This window comes from Pan troglodytes, chromosome 19 (assembly GCF_028858775.2).
Source record: "Pan troglodytes isolate AG18354 chromosome 19, NHGRI_mPanTro3-v2.0_pri, whole genome shotgun sequence".
Classification (NCBI taxonomy): Eukaryota; Metazoa; Chordata; class Mammalia; order Primates; family Hominidae; genus Pan; species Pan troglodytes.
This window is the reverse complement of record NC_072417.2, coordinates 36,784,201-36,806,229: the sequence shown is the minus strand read 5'-3', so window position 1 is coordinate 36,806,229 and position 22,029 is coordinate 36,784,201. Positions and strand designations below refer to the sequence as shown.

At 42.6% G+C, this 22,029-nt stretch overlaps 1 protein-coding gene and 1 non-coding gene across 5 annotated transcripts in view; both read left to right on the top strand.

The window, feature by feature from the left end:
- ATAD5 (ATPase family AAA domain containing 5) overlaps positions 1-22,029 on the top strand; it is a 62,965-nt gene that overhangs the window by 10,670 nt on the left and 30,266 nt on the right. For 2 of the 4 annotated variants that reach the window (XM_063798739.1, XM_016932048.3), the window contains exons 5-10: positions 1,331-1,457; positions 2,258-2,339; positions 12,489-12,673; positions 14,302-14,459; positions 15,517-15,679; positions 17,796-17,975. In XM_063798739.1, coding sequence (XP_063654809.1) covers positions 1,331-1,457; positions 2,258-2,339; positions 12,489-12,673; positions 14,302-14,459; positions 15,517-15,679; positions 17,796-17,975 — 895 coding nt within the window. Of the gene's footprint in view, positions 1-1,330; positions 1,458-2,257; positions 2,340-12,488; positions 12,674-14,301; positions 14,460-15,516; positions 15,680-17,792; positions 17,976-22,029 lie in introns of all 4 variants that reach the window. The other 2 variants (XM_016932049.4, XM_016932047.4) reach the window with 1 other exon arrangement.
- LOC112206102 (U6 spliceosomal RNA) lies at positions 19,197-19,298 on the top strand. Its single transcript, XR_002940312.2, has one exon. It is a non-coding gene; the product is annotated as a U6 spliceosomal RNA (small nuclear RNA).

The window sequence follows — 22,029 nt, the reverse complement described above, 5'->3', positions numbered from 1 at the left end:
ATGACAGGAAAATCACAGACTTCATTACATTTCTAGGATGTACAGTTCCAACAGGGCTATAATGAGACTTTTTATAGCTTGGTCATATTGACTGTTTTATTTGGAGTACAGTCTGTTAGTTGCTTTTTAAAAATTTTCTGCATATGAATACCAGGTCATATGTTAGTTGCTTTATTTTTTAGACGGAGTTTTGCTCTTGTTGCCCAGGCTAGAGTTAATGGCGCGATCTCAGCTCACTGTAACCTCCGCTTCCTGGGTTCAAGCGATTCTCCTGGCTCAGCCTCTCGAGTAGCTGGGATTACAGGCATGCACCATCACACCTGGCTAATTTTGTATTTTTAGTAGAGACGGGGTTTCTCCATGTTTCTCAGGCTGGTCTTGAACTCCTGACCTAAGGTGATTCCCCCCTGCCTTGGCCTCCCCAAGTGCTGAGATTACAGGCGTGAACCACCGTCCGGCATTAGTTGCTTTTTCAAAAAAGAAAGCCTTTTTGGGCCTGGTGGCTCACGCCTGTAATCCCAGCACTTTGGGAGGCCAAGGTGGGAGGATTGCCTGAGCCCAGGAGTTCGAGACCAGCCTGGTCAACATAGGGAGACCCTGGCTCTACAAAAAACACAAAAATTAGCCAGGCGTGGTGGTGTGCGCCTGTAGTCCTGGCTTCTTGGGCAGCTGAGGTGGGAGGATGGCTTGAGGTTGGGAGTTTGAGGCTGCAGTGAGCCATGATCATGTTACTGCACTCCACCTTGGGTGGCAGAGTGAGACCCTGTCACAATTTAAAAAAACACATGAGGCCAGGCGCGGTGGCTCACTCCTGTAATCCCCGCACTTTGAGAGGCTGAGGCAGGCGGATCACCTGTCAGGATTTCGAGACCAGCCTGGCCAACATGGCGAAACCCCATCTCTACTAAAAATACAAAAATTAGCTGGGCGTGGTGGTGCGCACCTCCAATCCCAGCTACTTGGGAGGCTGAGGCAGGAGAATCACTTGAACACGGGAGGCGGAGGTTGCAGTGAGCCAAGAGTACACCACTGCACTCCAGCCTGGGCAACAGAGAGAGACTCCATTTCAAAAAAAAAAAAGAATAAAAATAAAAAAGAAAGCCCATGGTCATAATAAACGTACCCTGATATCATATAAACTTGTTTGATGTAAGCATGGGCTCCTGCTATTCTATTGTGTGTTTTCTGTTTCAATGAGATAATATCTGATGAGAGGTGTATGGAGCTGCTAATTATGTTTTCTGTGGTTTCTATCACTGTGATTCTTTTGAAATTTCAATGATATTAATTATATGATTTAATTAAAATTTATTCTCTTATTTTCTCTTAGGATTCTGTTATAATAATAGATTCAAGTCCTACTGCTTTAAAGTATCCAGAGAAAAATCAGAAGAAACTTCAGTGTTTGAATGATGTGCTGGGAAAAAAACTTAACACATCCAGTAAAAATGTACCTGGTAATCAGAGTTAATAATATTTATGATGTATATTAGAATGTTTTGGGGTTTTTGTTTTGTTTTGTGTTTGTGTTCTGGGGTATTTATTTATTTATTTATTTATTTATTTTTGAGACGGAGTCTCGCTTTGTCGCTCAGGCTGGAGTGCAGCGCCGGCGGGATCTCGGCTCACTGCAGCCTCCACCTCCTAGGTTCAAGTGATTCTCCTGCCTCAGCCTCCTGAGTAGCTGGGACTACAGGCACCCACCACCATGCCCGGCTAATTTTTTGTATTTTTAGTAGAGACGGGGTTTCACCATGTTAGCCAGGCTGGTCTCAAACTCCTGACCTTGTGATCTGCCTGTCTTGGCTTCCCAAAGTGCTGGGATTACAGGCATGAGCCACTGCACCCGGCCTGTGTTTTGGGGTATTATTCTGAACGTGCTTATGATTGAAATTTAGTATCTTATGTAAAATTTTAACTGTATTATATTTCTATTTTAGTAAGTAAAGTTATGGTATAGTGAAGAGTTTTTCTCTTTTTTTTTTTGTGACAGAGTCTTGCTCTACTAAAATACAAAAAATTAGCTGGGTGTGGTGGTAGGTACCCGTAGTTCCAGCTACTCGGGAGGCTGAGGCATGAGAATCACTTGAGCCCTGGAGGTGGAGGTTGTAGTGAGCCAAGATCGTGGCACTGCACTCCAGCTTGGGCTACAGAGTGAGACTCCATCTCAAAAAAAAAAGAAAGAAAGAAAGAAAGAAAGTAGCTGAAGGTGGAGATGGTAAACATTGATACTAACCCAAGTATTTATTTTTCTAAGGAAAAATGAAAGTCGCTCCTTTATTTCTTGTCAGAAAAGCACAAAAAGCAGCTGATCCTGTCCCTAGTTTTGATGAAAGCAGGTCAGTCCAATACAAATTTTTAAATGCCAAAATATTTTATGGAATGTATTTGTATTGATGTGTTTACTTTGATGAGAAAGCATGTGAATTATCATTTGAAGCTCTAGTAAGTCCAGTTTCAAAGTTGACAATATTGACAGTGCTGCAACTGCTATTTGAATATCTTGGTTTTTTGCAAGTGCTTTGGCCATCGCTAGACAAAACAGAAAAATAAGCAAACCAAAAATACAAAAAAGCTGATAATGAATTTTATTCAGTAAATATTTAAATACCTACTAGTATGTACCAGGTACTGTTTTTGGTATCAGAGATATTATGGGGATAAGACAGGACATATTCCCTGTTCTCCTGTGGCTTAAGTGGAGATGGAAGATGGTCTATGATTAAACATTCATTGGGTCAACAAGTGAAAAATTGCAGTTGTGCTAAGGAGAGGTATAATTCATATTGAGGAGGTTTAGTCTGATTAAAGAAGACTTCAATGAGGAATTGATGTCTGAACTGAAATCTGAAGGATGAGTAGGAGTTCATCAGGAGGAGGAACTGTGTTTCAGCCAGAGAGAACTGTCTATGTAAAGTCTCTGTAGCTGGAAGGAACTTGCTAAATACCAAAAACTGATAGAATGCTAGTGTGACTAGAGCACAGAGAACAAGGGTGAGAGGTGGGTGCCAGCCAATGTAGGACCTAGGAGGCCATGTTAAGGGATTTTATCATTATATTAAGAGCAAATAAGAAGCAGCCAAAGGGTTTTAAACATAAATATAGACCTAAACAGATTTGGATTTTAGAAGTTTAATTGGCCTGCTGGATAAAGAATGGAATGGAAGAGGGGTTAGAGTAGATGTAGGAGTCCAGGTATTGTGAGATGATGGAGGTAAGGACTAGGTTGTTGGGGATGACATATGAAAAGATTTTAGGAGATGAATTAAAAATCCCTCGATGATTAATGAGATTTGTGGGAGTGAGAGTGTGGGAGAGGAAGGTATAGGATGACATGTAAGTTCTAGTTTATGCGCCTGGGTGGCATGATGGAAGGTCAGGTCTAGGAGCAACATGGGTTCAGATTATCTTTTTTTCTGTTCAAGTTTTACTGAGGTGTAATTATATATTGTTAAGCACACACATCTTAAGTATGCAGTTTTGACAAGTGCATCTTATCAAGAAACAACAATCTTCTTTTTAGCTCAGAAAGGTTTTGTGTCCTCTTTCCTATTATCCCCACCACCACCATCACCACAAGATTACCAAAATATTCGATTTCTATTTCCATCAATTAGTTTGATTTCTATTACCATAGATTAATTGTGTCTATTCTAGAACATCACATAAACTTCATATATATATTCTTTTGTGTCTGGCTGCTTTTGCATAGTATACACGCCCACAAACAAATGCACACATACATATTTTTAAATCAACTTCATTCAGTTATATTGTCCATATAATAATATGTGCCCATTTTAAGTAAAGAGTTTGAGGGTTTTTTTTTCTTTTTTTTTTTTAGACGGAGTCTCACTCTGTCGCCAGGCTGGAGTGCAGTGGCGCGATCTCGGCTCACTGCAACCTCTGCCTCCCGGGTTCAAGCGATTCTCCTGTCTTAGCCTCCTGAGTAGCTGGGACTACAGGCACGCACCACCATGCCCAGCTAATTTTTGTATTTTTAGTAGAGACGGGGTTTCACCATGTTGGCCAGGATTGTCTCGATCTCTTGACCTTGTGATCCGCCCGCCTCGGCCTCCCAAAGTGCTGGGATTATAGGCGTGAGCCACTGTGTCCGGCCAACAGTTTGAGTTTTTCTCTCTCTTTTTTTTTTTTTGAGACAGAGTTTCGCTCTTGTTGCCCAGGCTGGAGTGCGATGGTGTGATATCAGCTCACCGCAACCTCCACCTCCCAGGTTCAAGTGATTCTCCTGCCTCAGCTTCCCGAGTAGCTGGGATTACAGGCATGTGCCACCACGCCTGGCTAATTTTGTATTTTTAGTAGAGATGGGGTTTTTCCATGTTGGTCGGGCTGGTCTCTAACTCCTGACCTCAAGTGATCCGGCCCCCTCAGCCTCCCATAGTGCTGGGATTACAGGCATGAGCCACCGTGCCTGGCCCACAGTTTGAGTTTTGACAAATGTACATACCTGTAATTACCACCACAATAAAAATATAGAACATTTTCATCACTCTCAAAAAAAGTCTTCTTGTGCCTCATTGCAGTTAATTTCTGCCCAATCCCATGCAATCTCTTATCTGTTTTCTGTTGATATAGACTAGTTTGCCTTTTCTAGACTCTCATATAAATGAAATCCTGCAGTAGGTATACTTTTGTCTCCAGTTTCTTTGGCAAGGTAGCATATCAGTTGTCTGTTCTTTTTCGTAGTTAAGTAGTACTCATATGAATATGCCGCTATATATATATATAGAGAGAGAGAGAGAGATGGAGTCTTGCACTGTCGCCCAGGCTGGAGTGCAGTGGCACGATGTCCGCTCACTGTAACCTCCGCTTCCTGGGTTCAAGCAATTCTCCTGCCTCAGCCTCCTGAGTAGCTGGGATTACAGGCATCCGCCACCACGCCTGGCTAATTTTTTGTATTTTTAGTAGAAACGGGGTTTCACTATGTTGGCCAGGCTGGTCTTGAACTCCTGACCTCGTGATCCGCCTGCCTCGGCCTCCCAAAGTGCTGAGATTACAGGCGTGAGCCACTGTGCCTGGCCTACTGCAATATTTTTTATTTATTCTTTATTAATGGGCATTTGGGTTATTTTCAGTATTTGGCTATTATTAAATAGACTGCTATGAACATTTTTTTTTTTTTTTTTTTTGAGACGGAGTCTCACTCTGTCGCCCAGGCTGGAGTGCAGTAGCGCAGTCTAGGCTCACTGCAACCTCCGCCCCCCGGGTTTATGCCATTCTCCTGCCTCAGCCTCCCGAGTAGCTGGGACTGCAGGCGCCTGCCACCACGCCTGGCTAATTTTTTTGTATTTTTAGTAGAGATGGGGTTTCACCATGTTAGCCAGGATGGTCTCGATCTCCTGACCTCATGATCCACCCACCTCGGCCTCCCAAAGTGCTGGGATTACAAGCGCGAGCCACCGCGCTCCGCCTGACTGCTATGAACATTCTTATACACATGTATGGACAAGTGTTCTCATTTTTCTTGGGTAAATAAATACCTAGAAGTGGAATTGCTCTGTCATTAGGGAGGTACATGTTTAACATTATAAGAACCTGGCAAACTGTTGTTCCAAGTTGTTGTTTGGTTTTACACTCCCACCAGCAATGTATAAGCGTTCTAGTAGCTGCCTATCTTTGATAACACTTGGCATTATCAGGCTTTTTTTTTTTTTGAGACGGAGTCTCACTCTGTCATCCCCAGACTGGAGTATAGTGGCGCAATTACAGCTTACTGTAGCCGTGACCTCCAAGGGTCAGGTGATCGTCCCTCCCACCTCAGCCTCCCAAGTGGCTGGGACTACAGGCATGTGCCACCATGCCCAACTAATTTTTTGTATTTTTTTTCTTTGGTAGAGACAGCGTTTTGCCATGTTGCCCAGGCTGGTCTCAAACTCTTGGACTCAGGTGATCTACCCACCTTGGCCTCCCAAAGTGTTGGGATTACAGGCGTGAGCCACAAGGCAAGGTCAATTCTATCAATTCAAAGTGTGTATTTTGGTGAGCTTTGTCAGTTGTACACCCAGTGAAACCACCATAATCAAGATACCAAGTTATTTCCATTGCCTGCCTCAGACTTGTAATGCTCTTTTGCAGTCTGTTCTCTAAGTGGCCCCAACCCAGGCAAACGCTAGTCTCTTTTCTTTATACTAATTTATATTTTCTAGAATTTTATGTTAATGAAATCATATAGTATATGCTCTTTTGTGTCTGGCTTCTTGTAGGTGGCATGATGATTTTGAGATTTATTCATGTTGTCAAATATATCATTAGTTTTCTTTTTCTTTTTTTGTTTTGAGACAGAGTCTCGCTCTGTCACCCAGACTGGAGTACAGTGTCATGATCTTGGCTCACTGCAGTCTCCGCCTTCCGGGTTCAAGTGATTCTTGTGCATCAGCCTCCTGAGTAGCTGGGACGGCAGGCCTACGCCACCATGCTCGGCTAATTTTTGTATTTTTTGTAGAGGCAGGGTTTCACCATGTTGGCCAGACTGATTTCGAATTCCTGACCTCCAGTGATCTGCCTGCCTCGGCCTCCCAAAGTGCTAGGATTACAGGTGTGAGCCACCGTGCCTGGCTATATTTTTGCTCAGTAGTATTCATTGTATGGATATACCACTTTTTGTCTCTCCATACACCTATTAACGGACATCTGGATTGTTTCCTTTTGTCTTTTCCCTCCACTATAAGAGATGGAGTCTTGCTGTGTTTCTCAGCCTGGCCTTGAACTCCTTGGCTCAAGCAATCTTCCTTCCTCAGTCTCCTGAGCAGCTGGGACTCAAACGTGCACCGCTGCACCCAGCTGTTTGCAATTTGAAGCTATTGGGAATAAAGCTGCTATGAACATTCATGTATAAGTCTTTGTGTGGATATACATCTTCATTTCTCTGTCTTTAATTTTATCTATTTGAATGGCTATGTAGTCATATCTCATAGTTTTAATTTTCATTTTTCTCATGTCTATTGATGGTGAACATCTTGTGATTATTGGCCTTTTGTATATCTTCCTTAGGGAAATCTTTTGCCCCTTTTCTTACTGACTTGTCTTTCTTCTTGTTGAGTTGTGAGGATTCTTTATATATTCTGACTACATGTCCTCTGTCAGATACATGTTTTGCAAATATATTACCTTGCCTTTTTATTTGTTGTGTCTTTTGAAGTACAGAAGTTTGATGACGTCCAGTTTATGGGTTTGACAAACCTAACATTTAAAAGACACAAAGAACCTAGAATAGACAAGATAATCTTGAAAAAGAAGAAAAATTTGAAGGCCTCTACACTACATGATTTCAAGACATTGAACAAACCTACAGTAATAGAAGTGTGTTGTATTGGTATAAGAACAGAAAAATACCAGCCTGGGCACCACTGTAGGACTCCATCTCTTTAAAAAAGTAAACAACTAGCCAGGCATGGTGGTGTATGCCTATAGGCCCAGCTACTTGGGAGTCTGAGACAGGAGGATCACATGAGCCTGGGAGGTCTTGGCTGCAGTGAGCTGTAATCACGCCACTGCACTCCAGCTTGGGTAACAGAGCAAGACGCGGTCGCTAAAAAAAAATTTTTTTTTTGCTCTTCTTCAAAATTTGAAAATATATAATAAATTTTTGTTTATTATGGTGACCATATAGTACTGTAGAACACTTGAAGTTATTCCTCCTATCTAGCTATACTTTTATATCTGTTAACCAACCTCTGGCTATGTCTCCCTCTCCCCTCCCCTCTCCCACCTCTATTAACCACTATTCTACTCTCTACTTCTATGAGACTTCTTTTTTTTTTTTTTTTTTAAAGGCAGCAACTTGCTCTGTTGCCCAGGCTGGAGTGCAGTGGTGCGCTCACAGCAAACTGCAGCCTCAACCTCCTGGGTTCAAGAGATCCTGCCATCTCAGCCCCTCAAATAGCTGGAACCACAGATGTGCACCACCATGTCCAGCTAATTGTTTTTTTGGTAGAGACAAGTTGTTGCTATGTTACCCAGGCTAAGGTTAACTTTTTTAGTTTCCACATAAGAGTGAGAACATGGGGTATTTATCTTTCTGTGTTCAGCTTATTGCACTTAACGTAATACCCTCCAAGCTCTAAGACATCTCTTACTAGAGGTCCTGGATAGTTCAATTAGGAAAGAAGAATATATAAAAGGACATAAAGGTTTGGAAGGGGAGAAGTAAAACTATCCTTATTTGCAAATCATATATTAAAATATCATTATTTTAAAGAAATTATTTTATATATATATATATTTTTTTTTTTTTTAAGACAGAGTCTTGCTCTGTCAGCCAGGCTGGAGTGCAGTGGCACGATCTCGACTCACTGCAACCTCTGCCTCCCGGGCTCAAGCAATTCTCCTGCCTCAGCATCCCGAGTAGCTGGGATTACAGGGGTGTGCCACCACACCCCGCTAATTTTTTTTTGTATTTTTAGTAGAGACGGGGTTTCACCATGTTGGCCAGGCTGGTCTTGAACTCCTGACCTCAGGTAATCCACCTGCCTCGGCCTCCCAAAGTGCTGGGATTATAGGCGTGAGCCACCGTGCCGGTCTCTAAAAATATATATTTAAAAATTCTGAGCTGGGCGCGGTGGCTCACATCTATAATCCAGCACTTTGGGAGGCCAAGGCTTATGGATCACGAGGTCAGCAGATCAAGACCATCCTGGCTAACATGGTGAAACCCCATCTCTACTAAAAATACAAAAAATTAGCCAGGCGTGGTGGCGGGCGCCTGTAGTCCCAGCTACTTGGGAGGCTGAGGCAGGAGAATGGCGTGAACCTGGGAGGTGGAGCTTACAGTGAGCCGAGATCCTGCCACTGCACTCCAGCCTGGGCAACAGAGCAAGACTCTGTCTCAAAAAAAAAAAAAAAAAAAAAAAATCCTAAGGGTAGGCCAGGCATAGTGGCTCACACCTGTAATCCCAACACTCTGGGAGGCCGAGTTGGGCAGATCGCTTGAGAGCAGGAGGTCAAGGGTCAAGACAGGAGGACTGCTTTGGAGTGCAATGGCACTATCTTGGCTCACTGCATCCTCCGCCTCCCGGGTTCAAGCGATTATCGTGCCTTAGCCTCCCAAGTAGCTGGGATTACAGGTATGCACCACCACACCTGGCTAATTTTTGTACTCTTAGTAGAGACGGGGTTTTGCCATGTTGGCCAGGCTGTCTCAAACTCCTGGTCTCAAGTTATCTGCTCGCCTCAGCCTCCTAAAGTGCTGGGATTACAGGCATGAGCTATCTTGCCTGGCCTCTTTTGCTTTTTTAAAAATAGAGACTAGATCTTACTATTTTGCCCAGGCTGGTCTTGAACTCCTGGCTGGGGTTACAAATGTGAGCCACCCACCTGGCCAAATGCCAAAATCTTGTTTCTCATCAAACCTGCAATTATGGGCCTTAATATTGATGAATTCCAATGGAATTAACCACATGATGATGGTTTCCAAATGGTGATTCTCTATTGCAGTCATTCTTTCTTTGTTAGTTGGCTGCAATAAGAGCTTTTTTGTCTCCTCAGTTTATCTATTTATTCACTTATTTCTTCATTTTTATTTTATTCAGTGGATTGTAATCCATTGATATTACTTATTTTGATGCTCAAATTGTTTTTAATTTGGCCAGTGTGAGCTCTTCAGCTTGGTTTCTATGTCCCTTTGACATGTCCTCATAATTTATGGAGCATTTCTTAATTTCTGGAACAGGAAGATATTCTAGGCTTCTATTTTACTTGCCTTGTCTCAGCTCTGCAGTTAGCCATTTCTCTATGGACCCCTGGTTCCTTTTTGTGGAGGATGGTATTTAGAGATGAAGGTCTAGCATTAAATTCATTGCTCCTGATGTGGCAGTGCTTCTAGGCCTTTTCAGTAGATAAAGTTAGGATATTGTGTTTGTCTGTTTTGCATTCCCATAAACGAATACCTAAGACTCGGTAATTTATAGAGAAAAAGAGGTTTATTTGGCTTACAGCTCTGTAGATTGTACAAGCATGGTTGTACAGCATCGGCTTGGCTGTTAGTGAGGCCTCAGTAATCTTCAACTCATGGCAGAAGGTGAAGAGAGAGCAGGCCTGTCACATGGCGAGAGAAGTGGCAAGAGAGAGGAGGAGGTACCAGCCTCTTTTAAACAACCATCTCTCGGGTGAACTAATAGATGGAGAAGTTACTCATTACTGTGAGGACAGCACCAATCCGTTCATGAGGGATCTGCCCCCATGACCCCAAACACCTAGGCCTGCCTCCAACATTGGAGGTTATATTTCTTTTTTTTTTTTTTTTTTTTTTTTTGAGACAGAATCTCCCTCTCTTGACCAGGCTGGAGTGCAACGGCATGATCTCGACTCACTGCAACTTCCGCCTCCTAGGTTAAAGCGATTCTCCCTGCCTCAGCCTCCCGAGTAGCTGGGATTACAGGCACCTGCCACCACAGCCAGCTAATTTTTGTACTTTTAGTAGAGATGGGGTTTCGCCATGTTGGCCAGGCTGGTCTTGAACTCCCGACCTCAGGTGATCTGTCCATCTCAGCCTCCCAAAGTGCTGGGATTACAGGCATGAGCCACTGCGCCTGGCCTGTATTTCAATATGAAATTTGGAGGGGACACACATCCAAACCATACCAGCTATATATGTATGTATATGTGTACACACACACATTTAAAACTATTTATATGTGTGTAATATATGTATATGCATGTAATATATATGTAATATATGATACATTATATATAATATGTATATTTTTTATTAGTACCTTGTACCCCTCTCCTTAACACCTACCTTCTGCTATAGAGACATACTAATTTAACTACAACTTTACCCATCTTTTCCTCCTTCCCGCCAATTAACAGTTAAAAAAAATACACTTCCTCTTTTCTAAAAAAGCAAAGAGATATCTCATTTAGTATCTATCTGGCTTCATAGCTTATTTTCCCTTCATTTCACTCAAAGAGGAAAGGAAAACAGAAATACAGAAAAAGTTTTTGTAGTCTCTTTTGAATTACCAGCCCAAATATCTAATTGCACAGAATATTGTGAGTCTTGTTCTCTCTACAGGCAGGCTAGGAAGGACATATAAGCTGTGACACACCATCTTCCACTACTCCAACCTCCCATTCTCCCCACCCTTTTGCCTCTGTCCCACTCCTGCCACTGTAGTCAGCCTCCCTATGATTTGCAATCTGAAGATAAACTGGGCAAAACTGAGACAATAATAAGGACCCTACTCTTCCTCCTGTTACATTGGGAACAATATTATATCAGAAGTTCTTGTATTAACTTTTTGAAATATGACAGTGATTTTTTTTTTTCTGATTGTTTAGCAAGAAAACAAAAGAGGGAAAAAACTCACCTACCACCCAAAGATAGCCCCCATTAACATTTTGGTGGATGTCCTTTAGGTCACTTTTTTCTATACATATTTATTTTTATTTAATTTCTTAACATGGGTAGACTTTCATTTTTGTGATGAGCAAAAAAGAATTTGATCAGCTAATATTTTAGGTAATTTTATTACCTAAATGTATTAAATAAATTTAAAAAATTAATATTTGTCAATATTTTATAGAAAATCTAAAACAAAATTTTTATATAATTATATATAAATTATATAATTATATTTTATAGATAAAGCTAATATTTAAGTATTTTATATCAATTACCTAATATATATTTTATATTTAGGTAAATGTATTACCTAAAATACTAATTTATTGAATTTATTTAATACATTTTATTAAATTAATTTAAATTTTTTTTTTTTTTTTGAGATGGAGTCTCCCTCTTTCACCCAGGCTGGAGTGAAGTGGCATGATCTCGGCTCCCTGTAACCTCTGCCCCCTGGGTTTAAGCCATTCTCCTGCCTCAGCATCCTGAGTAGGTGGGATTACAGGCACCCGCCACCATGCCCGGCTAATTTTTGTATTTTTAGTAGAGATGGCGTTTCGTCATGTTGGCCAGGCTGGTCTCAAACTCCTGACCTCAGGTGATCCACCCTCCTCGGCCTCCCAAAGTGCTGGTATTACAGGCGTGAGCCACCATGCCCTGCCAATTTATTTAATTTTTAAAAATTAAATTTAAAGGTGTTTCTTCTCTTTTCTGGTTTTTGTTTTGTTTTGTTTTTTGTTATTTTTTGAGACAGTCTCACTCTGTTGCCCAGACTGGAAGGCTAGATAGAGTACAGTGGCGCGATCCTGACTCACTGCAACCTCTGCTTTCCAGGCTCAAGTGATTCTCGTGCCTCAGCCACCCGAGTAGCTTGGATTACAGGCATTTGCCACCACACCTGGCTAATTTTTATATTTTTAGTAGAGATGGGGTTTCACCACGTTGACCAGGCTGGTCTGGAACTCCTTGCCTTAAGTGATCCGCCCACCTCGGCCTCTCAAAGTACTTATATTACAGGCATAAGCCACCATGCCCAGCCCTAAAAATGTTTATTTTCCAGATAGTTTATTCCTTTAAATGTTTATAACCTTAGCTTTTCTTTTTCAAATCATTTTCTTAAAAGTCAAGATACATCTGAAAAATCTCAGGATTGTGATGTTCAATGTAAAGCAAAGCGTGACTTCCTAATGAGTGGTTTGCCAGATTTGTTGAAACGGCAAATTGCAAAGAAAGCTGCTGCGTTGGATGTGTACAATGCAGTGAGTACCAGTTTCCAGAGAGTCGTACATGTGCAACAAAAGGATGATGGTAAGTTTGTTTTTTATTATTGAATATTTACTCTTCAGCGGTTAGCAGGAACATTAAACTATGTAAGTTTCTTAAAGATGAGGCTGAAGTTTAATTATCATTCTTATGGTGACTTTAGTGGGAATTTTAAGGACAATTTCTCTCACTATCCATGGGGTTTGATTCCAGGACCCCCTTGTGGATACTAGCACTCATGGATGCTCAAGTTTCTTGTATAAAATGGTGTAGGCTGGGTGTGGTGTCTCATGTCTGTAATCCCAGAACTTTGAGAGGACAATGCAGGAGAAGAGCTTGAGCCCAGGAGTTCGAGACCAGCCTGGGCAACACAGCAAGATCCTGTCTCTAAACTAACTAACTAACTAAATTAATTAATTAATTAAAATTTGCTGGGCATGACGGTGTATGCCTGTAGTCCCAGCTACTCGGGAGGCTGAGGTGGGAGGATCACTTGAGCCTAGGAGGTCAAGGCTGCAGTGAGCCATCATCATGCCACTGCATTCCAGCCTAGGTGACAGAGCGAGACCCTGTCTCAAAAAAAAAAAAAAAAAAAAAAAAAGTTTAGCCTTTCTTCTGTACATGGGAATTTCCAAGCTAGTCTTTTCAGTAATTTATTCTACTTTTTCTTATTTCCCATCTCTGCCACTGGCCATTCAGTTGATGAAGGCTTTCTTGTTATTTTTACTAGTACAGCTTTATATAGCATTTTCCAATAGTATGTTCAACTGTAGAAATTAGTTATGCTTTTCTTGACTCATTTTGATAAACTCATTTTCACAGGAGTGCTGCCATAAAACTTAGCATATCTATTTGTAGATGAGCAGAGAGGCAAGCACAGAGGGAACCTCTCTCTCTTACAACCTTCAGAATTATTGAACGCTTACTATTGTCTGGAATTCTGCTGAGCAATTCATATACATATCTAGTTTAATCCTGATAACAACTCTAAGAGGTTGAGTATTATAATTATCACCCTCACTTTGAATGTAAGGATGAAGAAACTAAGATTTAGGATGTCACCAGTGCTCACAAGGTTAGTAAGTGGCAGAGGTTGGGTTTGAATCCAGGTCTAACTTAAAAGTTTAGACTTTAGACCAGGTTGCTAACTGCCTCTTAAAAGGTTTTTGTTTGTTCGTTTGTTTTGACAGAGTCTTGCTTTGTTGCCCAGGCTGGAGTGCAGTGATGAGATCTCAGCTCACTGCAACCTCTGTCTCCTGGGTTCAAGCAATTCTCTTGCCTCAGCCTCCTGAGTAGCTGGGATTGCTGGTCTCGAACTCCTGACCTCAAGTGATCCACCTGCCTTGGCCTCCCAAAGTGCTGGAATTACAGGCGTGAGCCACCACGCCTGGCCCTCCTAAAAGTTTTAACCTGAGTATCAAGGTTGATTTGAAAAGAAAGGAAAGTTTGTTAATATTTGTTTGTTTTAAACAACTGGAAGGGAAGTCTAGGTGATTTTTATTAATTCTATTTGTTGGAGGGTAGGATTTTGTTCCCTTTATAGTCATGTGGTTTTTGGTATGTTTGTGTTAATTATGTAGTTGTCAAGACTTTTCATGTTTACGTATTTGACATTCAGTAAATGGATAGTGTATAAATAAGGTTTATTAAGATATTTGTCTATTTTTCTTTAGGGTGTTGTTTGTGGCATTTGAAACCACCCTCTTGTCCTCTCTTAACTAAATTTAAAGAACTGAACACTAAAGTAATAGATCTCTCAAAATGTGGTATTGCTCTTGGTGAATTTTCAACATTGAATTCAAAGTTGAAAAGCGGTAACTCTGCTGCTGTGGTAAGTATTAAATAGTTCATCCATTGTAGAGTGTTTCCCTTACATCTTGCAGAGGAAAAACATTTTTGGATATCTACTCTTATAGCCTCGAGTGTTGTCCTAGAGTTTAATTTTTTTTTTTTTTGAGACAGAGTCTCCCTCTGTTGCCCAGGCTGGAGTGCAGTGGTGCAATCTTGGCTCACTGCAACCTCTGCTTCCCGAGTTCAAGCAATTCTGCCTCAGCCTCTCGAGTAGCTGGGACTACAGGCACACACCACCATGCCCGGCTAATTTTTGTATTTTTAGTAGAGACGGAATTTCTCCATGTTGGTCAGGCTGGTCTTGAACTCCCTACCTCAGGTGATTCCCCCGCCTCGGCCTCACAAAGTGCTGGGGTTACAGGCGTAAGCCACTGTACCCAGCCTAATATTTAAAAATAAATCCTAATTGTAGTACACATTTCTTTTAAATACCCATAGAGCTTTAAAAACATTTTAAGAATTAGTGATTGCCAGTTCTGAAAGAATGTTAGATTACATAGCACATTTAGATACTTTATAAGTAGTTCATATAATCTAATAGATATAATTAGTTCAAAGGGAGAAAAATAAATTAATTCTTCATAAGCTTTATATTTAGTGACTAAAGCTATTTTTTTTTTTTTTTTTTTTTTTTTTTGAGATGGAGTCTCGCCCTGTTGCCCAGGCTGGAGTGCAGTGGCACGATCTCGGCTCACTGCAACCTCTGCCTCCCGGGTTCAAGCGATCCTCCTGCCTCAGCTTCCCCTAGTAGCTGGGATTACAGGCACACGCCACCATGCCCGGCAAATTTTTGTATTTTTAGTAGACACGGGGTTTTGCCATGTTGGCTAGGCTGGTCTCAAACTCCTAACTTCAGATGATCCACCTGTCTCAGCCTCCCAAAGTGCTGGGAATATAGGCGTGAGCCACCACGCCCGGCCTAAAGCTAATCTTACGTTGATACTGATTTATGATGGACAGAAAGTGGTTGGTAGTATTGTAATTAACATGAATAGATGATGTTGGTCTGTTATTGTGCATTTTATTCTTTATTGCAGTTCATGAGGAAAAGGAAGGAATTTACTGAAGAAGTAAGAAATCTTTTGCTTGAGGAAATTAGGTGGTCAAATCCTGAATTTTCATTGAAAAAATATTTTCCCTTACTCCTAAAAAAACGAATTGAGCACCAAGTACTTTCTTCCGAGTGTCATAGTAAACAAGGTTAGTGATAATTATTATCATTTATGTTAACATACCAGTTTTGGGTTTTTATATTATTTATTATTTTATTTTTATTTTTATTTCTGAGACGGAGTTTTGCTCTTGTCGCCCTGGCTGGAGTGCAATGGCACAAACCTGGCTCACTGCAACCTCCGCTTCCTGGGTTCAAGCGATTCTCCTGCCTCAGCCTCCTGAGTAGCTGGGATTACAGGCACCCACCATGACGCCCTGCTAATTTTTGTATTTTTAGTAGAGATGGGGTTTCACCATGTTGGCCAGGCTGGTCTTGAACTCTTGATCTCAGGTGATCCACCTACCTCAGCCCCCCAAAATGCTGGGATTACAGGCGTGAGCCACTGCGCTTGGCCTATTTTTTTTTTTTTTAGAGTGTTGCTCTGTCACCCAGGCTGGAATGCAGTGGTGCAACTTTGGCTCACTGCAACCTTCGCCTTCTGGGCTCAAGTGATTCCTGTGTCTCAGCCTCCCGAGTAGCTGGGACCACAGGCTTGCGCCACTGCACCTAGCTTATTTTATTTTTTAATTTTTACTTATTCTCTTGAGACTGGGTTATGAGACTGGCTGGTTTTTGTATTTTTGGTAGAGACCAGGTCTTGCCATGTTGCCCAGGCTGGTCTTGAACTCCTGGGCTCAAGTGATCCTTTCGCCTTAGCTTCCCAAAGTGCTGGGATTACAGGCATGAGTCACCAAGCCTAGCCTAACGTGTCAGTTTTGAAAACACTAAGACTTAACCAATGACACTTGGAAGTGTTCACCACAGACAACATTGCTTACAGTTGGCAGGGAGAATTGTTCAGCTGAAGTAAAAGTATCTTGTACAATGCAATGTGCAACGTTAATCCCCGCCAGTTTCCAAAAATGCCAACTCAAAGATAGCTTTAATTATGTTAAAATATTATGTACTTAAGGAATGCCTTAGATAATTTTAGCTTATATAGCTTGTATAAAAGACAGTCTAAGTATTAAAATCTCCAGCTTGCTTTCAGTATGTTATATTTGATTCTTGCCTTTTTATTTTATTTTATTTTATTTATTTTTTGAGACAGAGTCTTGCTCTGACACCCAGGCTGAAGTGCAGTGGCGTGATCTCAGCTCAGTGCAACCTCTGCCTCCCAGGTTTGAGTGATTCTGGTGTCTCAGCCTGCCTAGTAGCTGAGATTGCAGGCACCTGCCACCATGCCTTTCTAATTTTTGTATTTTTTAGTAGAGATGGGGTTTCACCATGTTGGTCAGGCTGGTCTCGACCTCCTGACCTCAAGTGATTCACTCGCCTCAGCCTCCCAAAGTGCTGGGATTATAGGCATGAGCCACCATACCTGGCCTATTTATTTATTGTTTAAGAGACACGGTCTCACTTTGTCGCCCAGGCTAGAGTACTGTTTGTTTGTTTGTTTGTTTGTTTGTTTTTATTTTTTGAGACGGAGTCTTGCTCTGCCGCCCAGGCAGTGGTGTGATCTCGGCTCACTGCAGCCTCAGCCTTCTAGGTTCCACCGATTCTCCTGCTTCTGCCTCCTAGGTAGCTGGGATTACAGGCACACTCCACCATGCCTGGCTAATTTTTGTATTTTTAGTAGAGACGGGGTTTCAACATGTTGGCCAGGCTGGTCTTGAACTCCTGACCTCAGGTGATCCACCCATCTTGGCCTCCCAAAGTGCTGGGATTACAGGTGTGAGCCACTGCGCCTGGCCTATTTATTTATTTTTTAAGAGACAGGGTCTCACTTTGTCGCCCAGGCTAGAGTACAGTGGTGTGATCATGGCTCCCTGCAGCCTCGATCTCCCGGGTTCATGTGATCCTCCCACCTCAGCCTCCCAAGTAGCTGGGACTACAGGTGCATGCCACCACCCCTGGCTGATTTTTGTATCTTAAGTAGAGATGGAGTTTCCCCATGTTACCGAGGCTGGTCTTAAACATGTAGACTCAAGCAATCCACTCACCTCAACCTCCCAAAGTTCTGGGATTAGAGGCCTGAGCCACTGCACCTGGATTGCCTTTGCATTTTAAAGTTACAAGACTATTGGATACTTGGAAGTGATATTAATATTACTGGTTTTTGTTGATTAGTAAGCACATGCACTTCTTTAATTCCCAAAGCAGAACTGGAGGCTGATGTCAGCCATAAAGAAACCAAAAGGAAACTCGTGGAAGCAGAAAATTCTAAGTCAAAAAGAAAGAAACCAAATGAGTATTCAAAAAATCTGGAGAAGACCAATAGGAAGTCAGAAGAACTTAGCAAAAGAAACAACTCTTCTGGGATAAAGCTAGATTCTTCCAAAGGTATATTTTTCTAAAACATCCCAAAAGAAATAGATTGCTTTGAGGACATGCAAAATGGAAACCAAAGCAGTAGAAGATTTTGATATGCTTTTTAAAAAATTTTAATTCAATTGTATTTTAATTTTAGATTTTCTTTTTCTTTTTTTGAGACACAGTTTCGCTCTTGTCACCCAGGCTGGAGTGCAATGGCACGATCTTCGCTCACTGCAACCTCCCTCCACCTCCTGGGTTCAGGTGATTCTCCTGCTTCAGCCTCCCGGGTAGCTGGGATTACAGGCACCCACCTGCACGCCCAGATAATTTTTTTTTTTTTGAGATGGAGTCTTGCACGGTCGCCCGGGCTGGAGCCCACCATCATGCCCAGCTAACTTTTTGTATTTTTAGTAGAGACAGAATTGGCCAGGCTGGTCTCGAACTCCTGACCACATGATTCACCCACCTCGGCCTCCCAAAGTGCTGGGATTACAGGTGTGAGCCACCGTGCCTGGCCACGCCCAGGTAATTTTTATATTTTTAGTAGAGACAGAGTTTTACCATGTTGGCCAGGCTGGTCTCAAACTCCTGACCTCAGGTGATCCACCCCCACCCTGCTCCCCGCCCTTGGCCTCCCAAAGTGCAGATTTTGATATTCTAATAGATGATGACAGTCTGCACCAGAAATGTTAACATCTTCCATTCCTGGTAAATTCGAGTTTTTCCTTCTAGTCCTAGAACTCTTTTGTTTTTTAACTTTTCATTCTTTCTCCTTCTCTCTCTTTTGTTTTTCTTTTGCTCATTGCAACTTTCAAACAATAAATATGTGTTTGAAATAAATAGAACCTCACAGATTATGGGCTTACAAATGACCATATTAACAGATAGGTGTTCAGTCTTTGATTTTTCTGTGCTTCCATAAATACATGTGCTTTTATTTTTTTATTTTTTGAGACAGCATCTCTGTCCGTCGCTTGCCTGATCTCAGCTCACTGCAACCTCTGCCTCCCGGGTTCAAGTGATTCTCCTGCCTCGGCCTCCTGAGTAGCTGGGACTACAGGCGCACGCCACCACGCCCAACTAAATTTTGTATTTTCAGTAGAGACAGGGTTTCACTGTGTGGTCCGGGCAGGTCTTGAACTCCTGACCTCAAATGATCTGCCCACTTTGGCCTCCCAAAGTGCTGGGATTACAGGCATGAGCCACTGCACCCGGCCAATATATGTGCTTTAAAAAAAATCTGGTATTGTGCTCGCTTTGGCAGCACATATACTAAAATTGGAATGATACAGAGAAAATTAGCATGGCCCCTTGTGCAAAGATGACAATTTTTTTTTTTTTTTTTTTTTTGGTATTTTTAGTAGAGATGGGGTTTCGCCATGTTGGCCAGGCTGGCCTCAAACTGACCTCAAGTGAAGGGATGACAATTTTAAAATTAAAAAGTTAAAAAAAAAGTAACACAGTGGCCGGGCATAGTGGCTCATAACTGTAATCCCAGCACTTTGGGAGGCCGAGGTGGGTGGATCACCTGCGGTCAGGAGTTTGAGACCAGCCTGGCCAACATGGCAAAACCCTGTCTCTACTAAAAATACAAAAATTAACCAGGTGTGGTGGTGCGTGCCTGTAATCCCAGCTACTTGGGAGGCCGAGGCAGGAGAATCGCTTGAACCTGGGAGGCCGAGGCAGGAGAATCGCTTGAACCTGGGAGGCGGAGGCTGCAGTGAGCCAAGATCTCGCCACTGCACTCCAGCCCAGGAGACAGAGCAAGACTCCGTCTAGGGGAAAAAAAATAAAAGGTAACAAAGTTAAAAAAAAAAAAATCTGGTCTTAATCCCATACATACTATTTTACACCATGTTTTACGTATCTCTGACATGTTCTCATTCAGTTTATTTATTTACTTTTTTTCAGACAGTTTTGCTCTTTTTGCTTAGGCTGCAGTGCCATGGCATGATCTTGGCTCATTGTTGCAACCTCTGCCTCCCGGATTCAAGCGATTCTCCTGCCTCAGCCTCCCGAGTAGCTGGGATTATAGGCATGTGCCACCACGCCCGGCTAATTCTGTATTTTTAGTAGAGACTGGGTTTCTCCATGTTGGTCAGGCTGGTTTTGAACTCCTGACCTCAGGTTATCCACCCGCCTTGGCCTCCCAAAGTGCTGGGATTACAGGCATGAGCCACCGCGCCCAGCCCCATTCAGTATATATAGCTTTTCCAAAGTATGCTATTGATTTATTCATTTATATAGCTTTATACAGGATGAGTATCCCTAATCCAAAAATCTGAAATTTGAAATGCTCCAAAATCCAAAACATTTTGAGTGCTGACATGGTGCCATAAGTGGAAAATTCCATACCTGGGGCCAGGCACCATGGCTCATCCCTATAATCCCAGCACTTTGAGAGGCCGAGGTGGGAGCATTGCTTGAGCCTAGGAGTTTGAGGCCAGGCTGAGCAACACAGGGAGACCACACCTTTACAAAAAAAAAAAGAAAAAAAAATTGGCTAGGCATGGTGGCACATGCCTGTAGTCTCACCTCCCCAGGAGGCTGATGTGAGAGGATCACTTGAGGTTAAGGCTGCAGTGAGCCATGATTGCACCACTACTCCAGGCTGGGTAACAGAGCAAGACCCTGTCTCAAGAAAAAAAGAAAATTCCACATCTAACCTCTGGTCATAGTCAAAATGCCCAGGCTGGACTGTGGTAGCATGATCTGGACTCACTGCAGCCTCCACCTCCTGAGTTCAAGCGATTCTTCTGCCTCAGCCTCCTGAGTAGCTGGGATTACAGGAGCCCACCACCATGCTCGGCTACTTTATGTATTTTTTTTTTTTTTTGAGACAGAGTCTCACTCTGTTGCCCATGCTGGAGTGCAGTGGCGCGATCTCGGCTCACTGCAAGCTCTGCCCCCTGGGTTCGTACCATCCTCCTGCCTCAGCTTCCTGAGTAGCTGGGACTACAGGTACACGCTGCCACGCCCAGCTAATTTTTTGTATTTTTAGTAGAGATGGGGTTTCACCGTGTTAGCCAGGATGGTCTTGATCTCCTGACCTTGTGATCCACCCTCCTCAGCCTCCCAAAATGCTGGGATTACAGGCGTGAGCCACCGTGGCCGGCTTTTTTTTTTTTTTTTGGAGACAAAGTCTCGCTCTGTCACCCAGGTTGGAGTGTAGTGGCACAATCTCGGCTCACTGCAACCTCCACCTCCCAGGTTCAAGCTATTCTCCTGCCTCAGCCTCTTTAGTAGCTGGGACTACAGGCGTGTGCCACCACGCCTGGCTAATTTTTATATTTTTAGTAGAGACGGGGTTTCACCGTGTTGGCCAGGCTGCTCTCGAACTCCTGACCTCAAGTGATCCTCCCACCTCGGCCTCCCAAAGTGCTGGGACTACAGATGTGAACCACCGAGCCCGGCCTACTTTTTGTATTTTTAGTAGAGATGGGGTTTCACCATGTTGGCCAGGCTGGTCTCGAACTCCTGATCTCAAGTGATCTGCCCGCCTCGGCCTCCCAAAGTGCTGGGATTACAGGCATGAGCCACTGCACCCATCCCGATTATTGGTTTTATGCCACAAATTATTTCTCATCATTCATGTTTCTTCAGTGGTTATTAAAAATTTAAATATTGCTGTTTGTGGTGGCTCACATCTGTAGTCCCACCTACTCAGGAGGCTGAGGTGGGAGCTTGAGGCTGGAAGTTCAGGAATGCAGGGAGCTGTGTTTGTGCTTGTGAATAGCCACTGCAGTCCAGCCTGGGCAGCATAGCAAGACCTCATCTCTTAAAAAAAGAAAAAAAACTATTTATTTTAAATTTTCAACTCAAGGGGCACATATGCAGTTTTGTTACATGGATACGTTCCATGATGCTGAGATTTGGACTTCAATTGAACCTGTTACCCAAATAGTGAACATACTGCCCAATAGATAGTTTTTCAACCCTTGTCCTCACTTCTTCCCTCCTCCCTTTTGTAGTCCCCAGTGTCTTTTTTGTTGTTGTTAAGAGACAGGGTCACACTATGTTGCCCAGGCCAATCCCGATCTCTTGGGTTCAAGTGATCTACCTGCCTTGGCCTTCCAAAGTG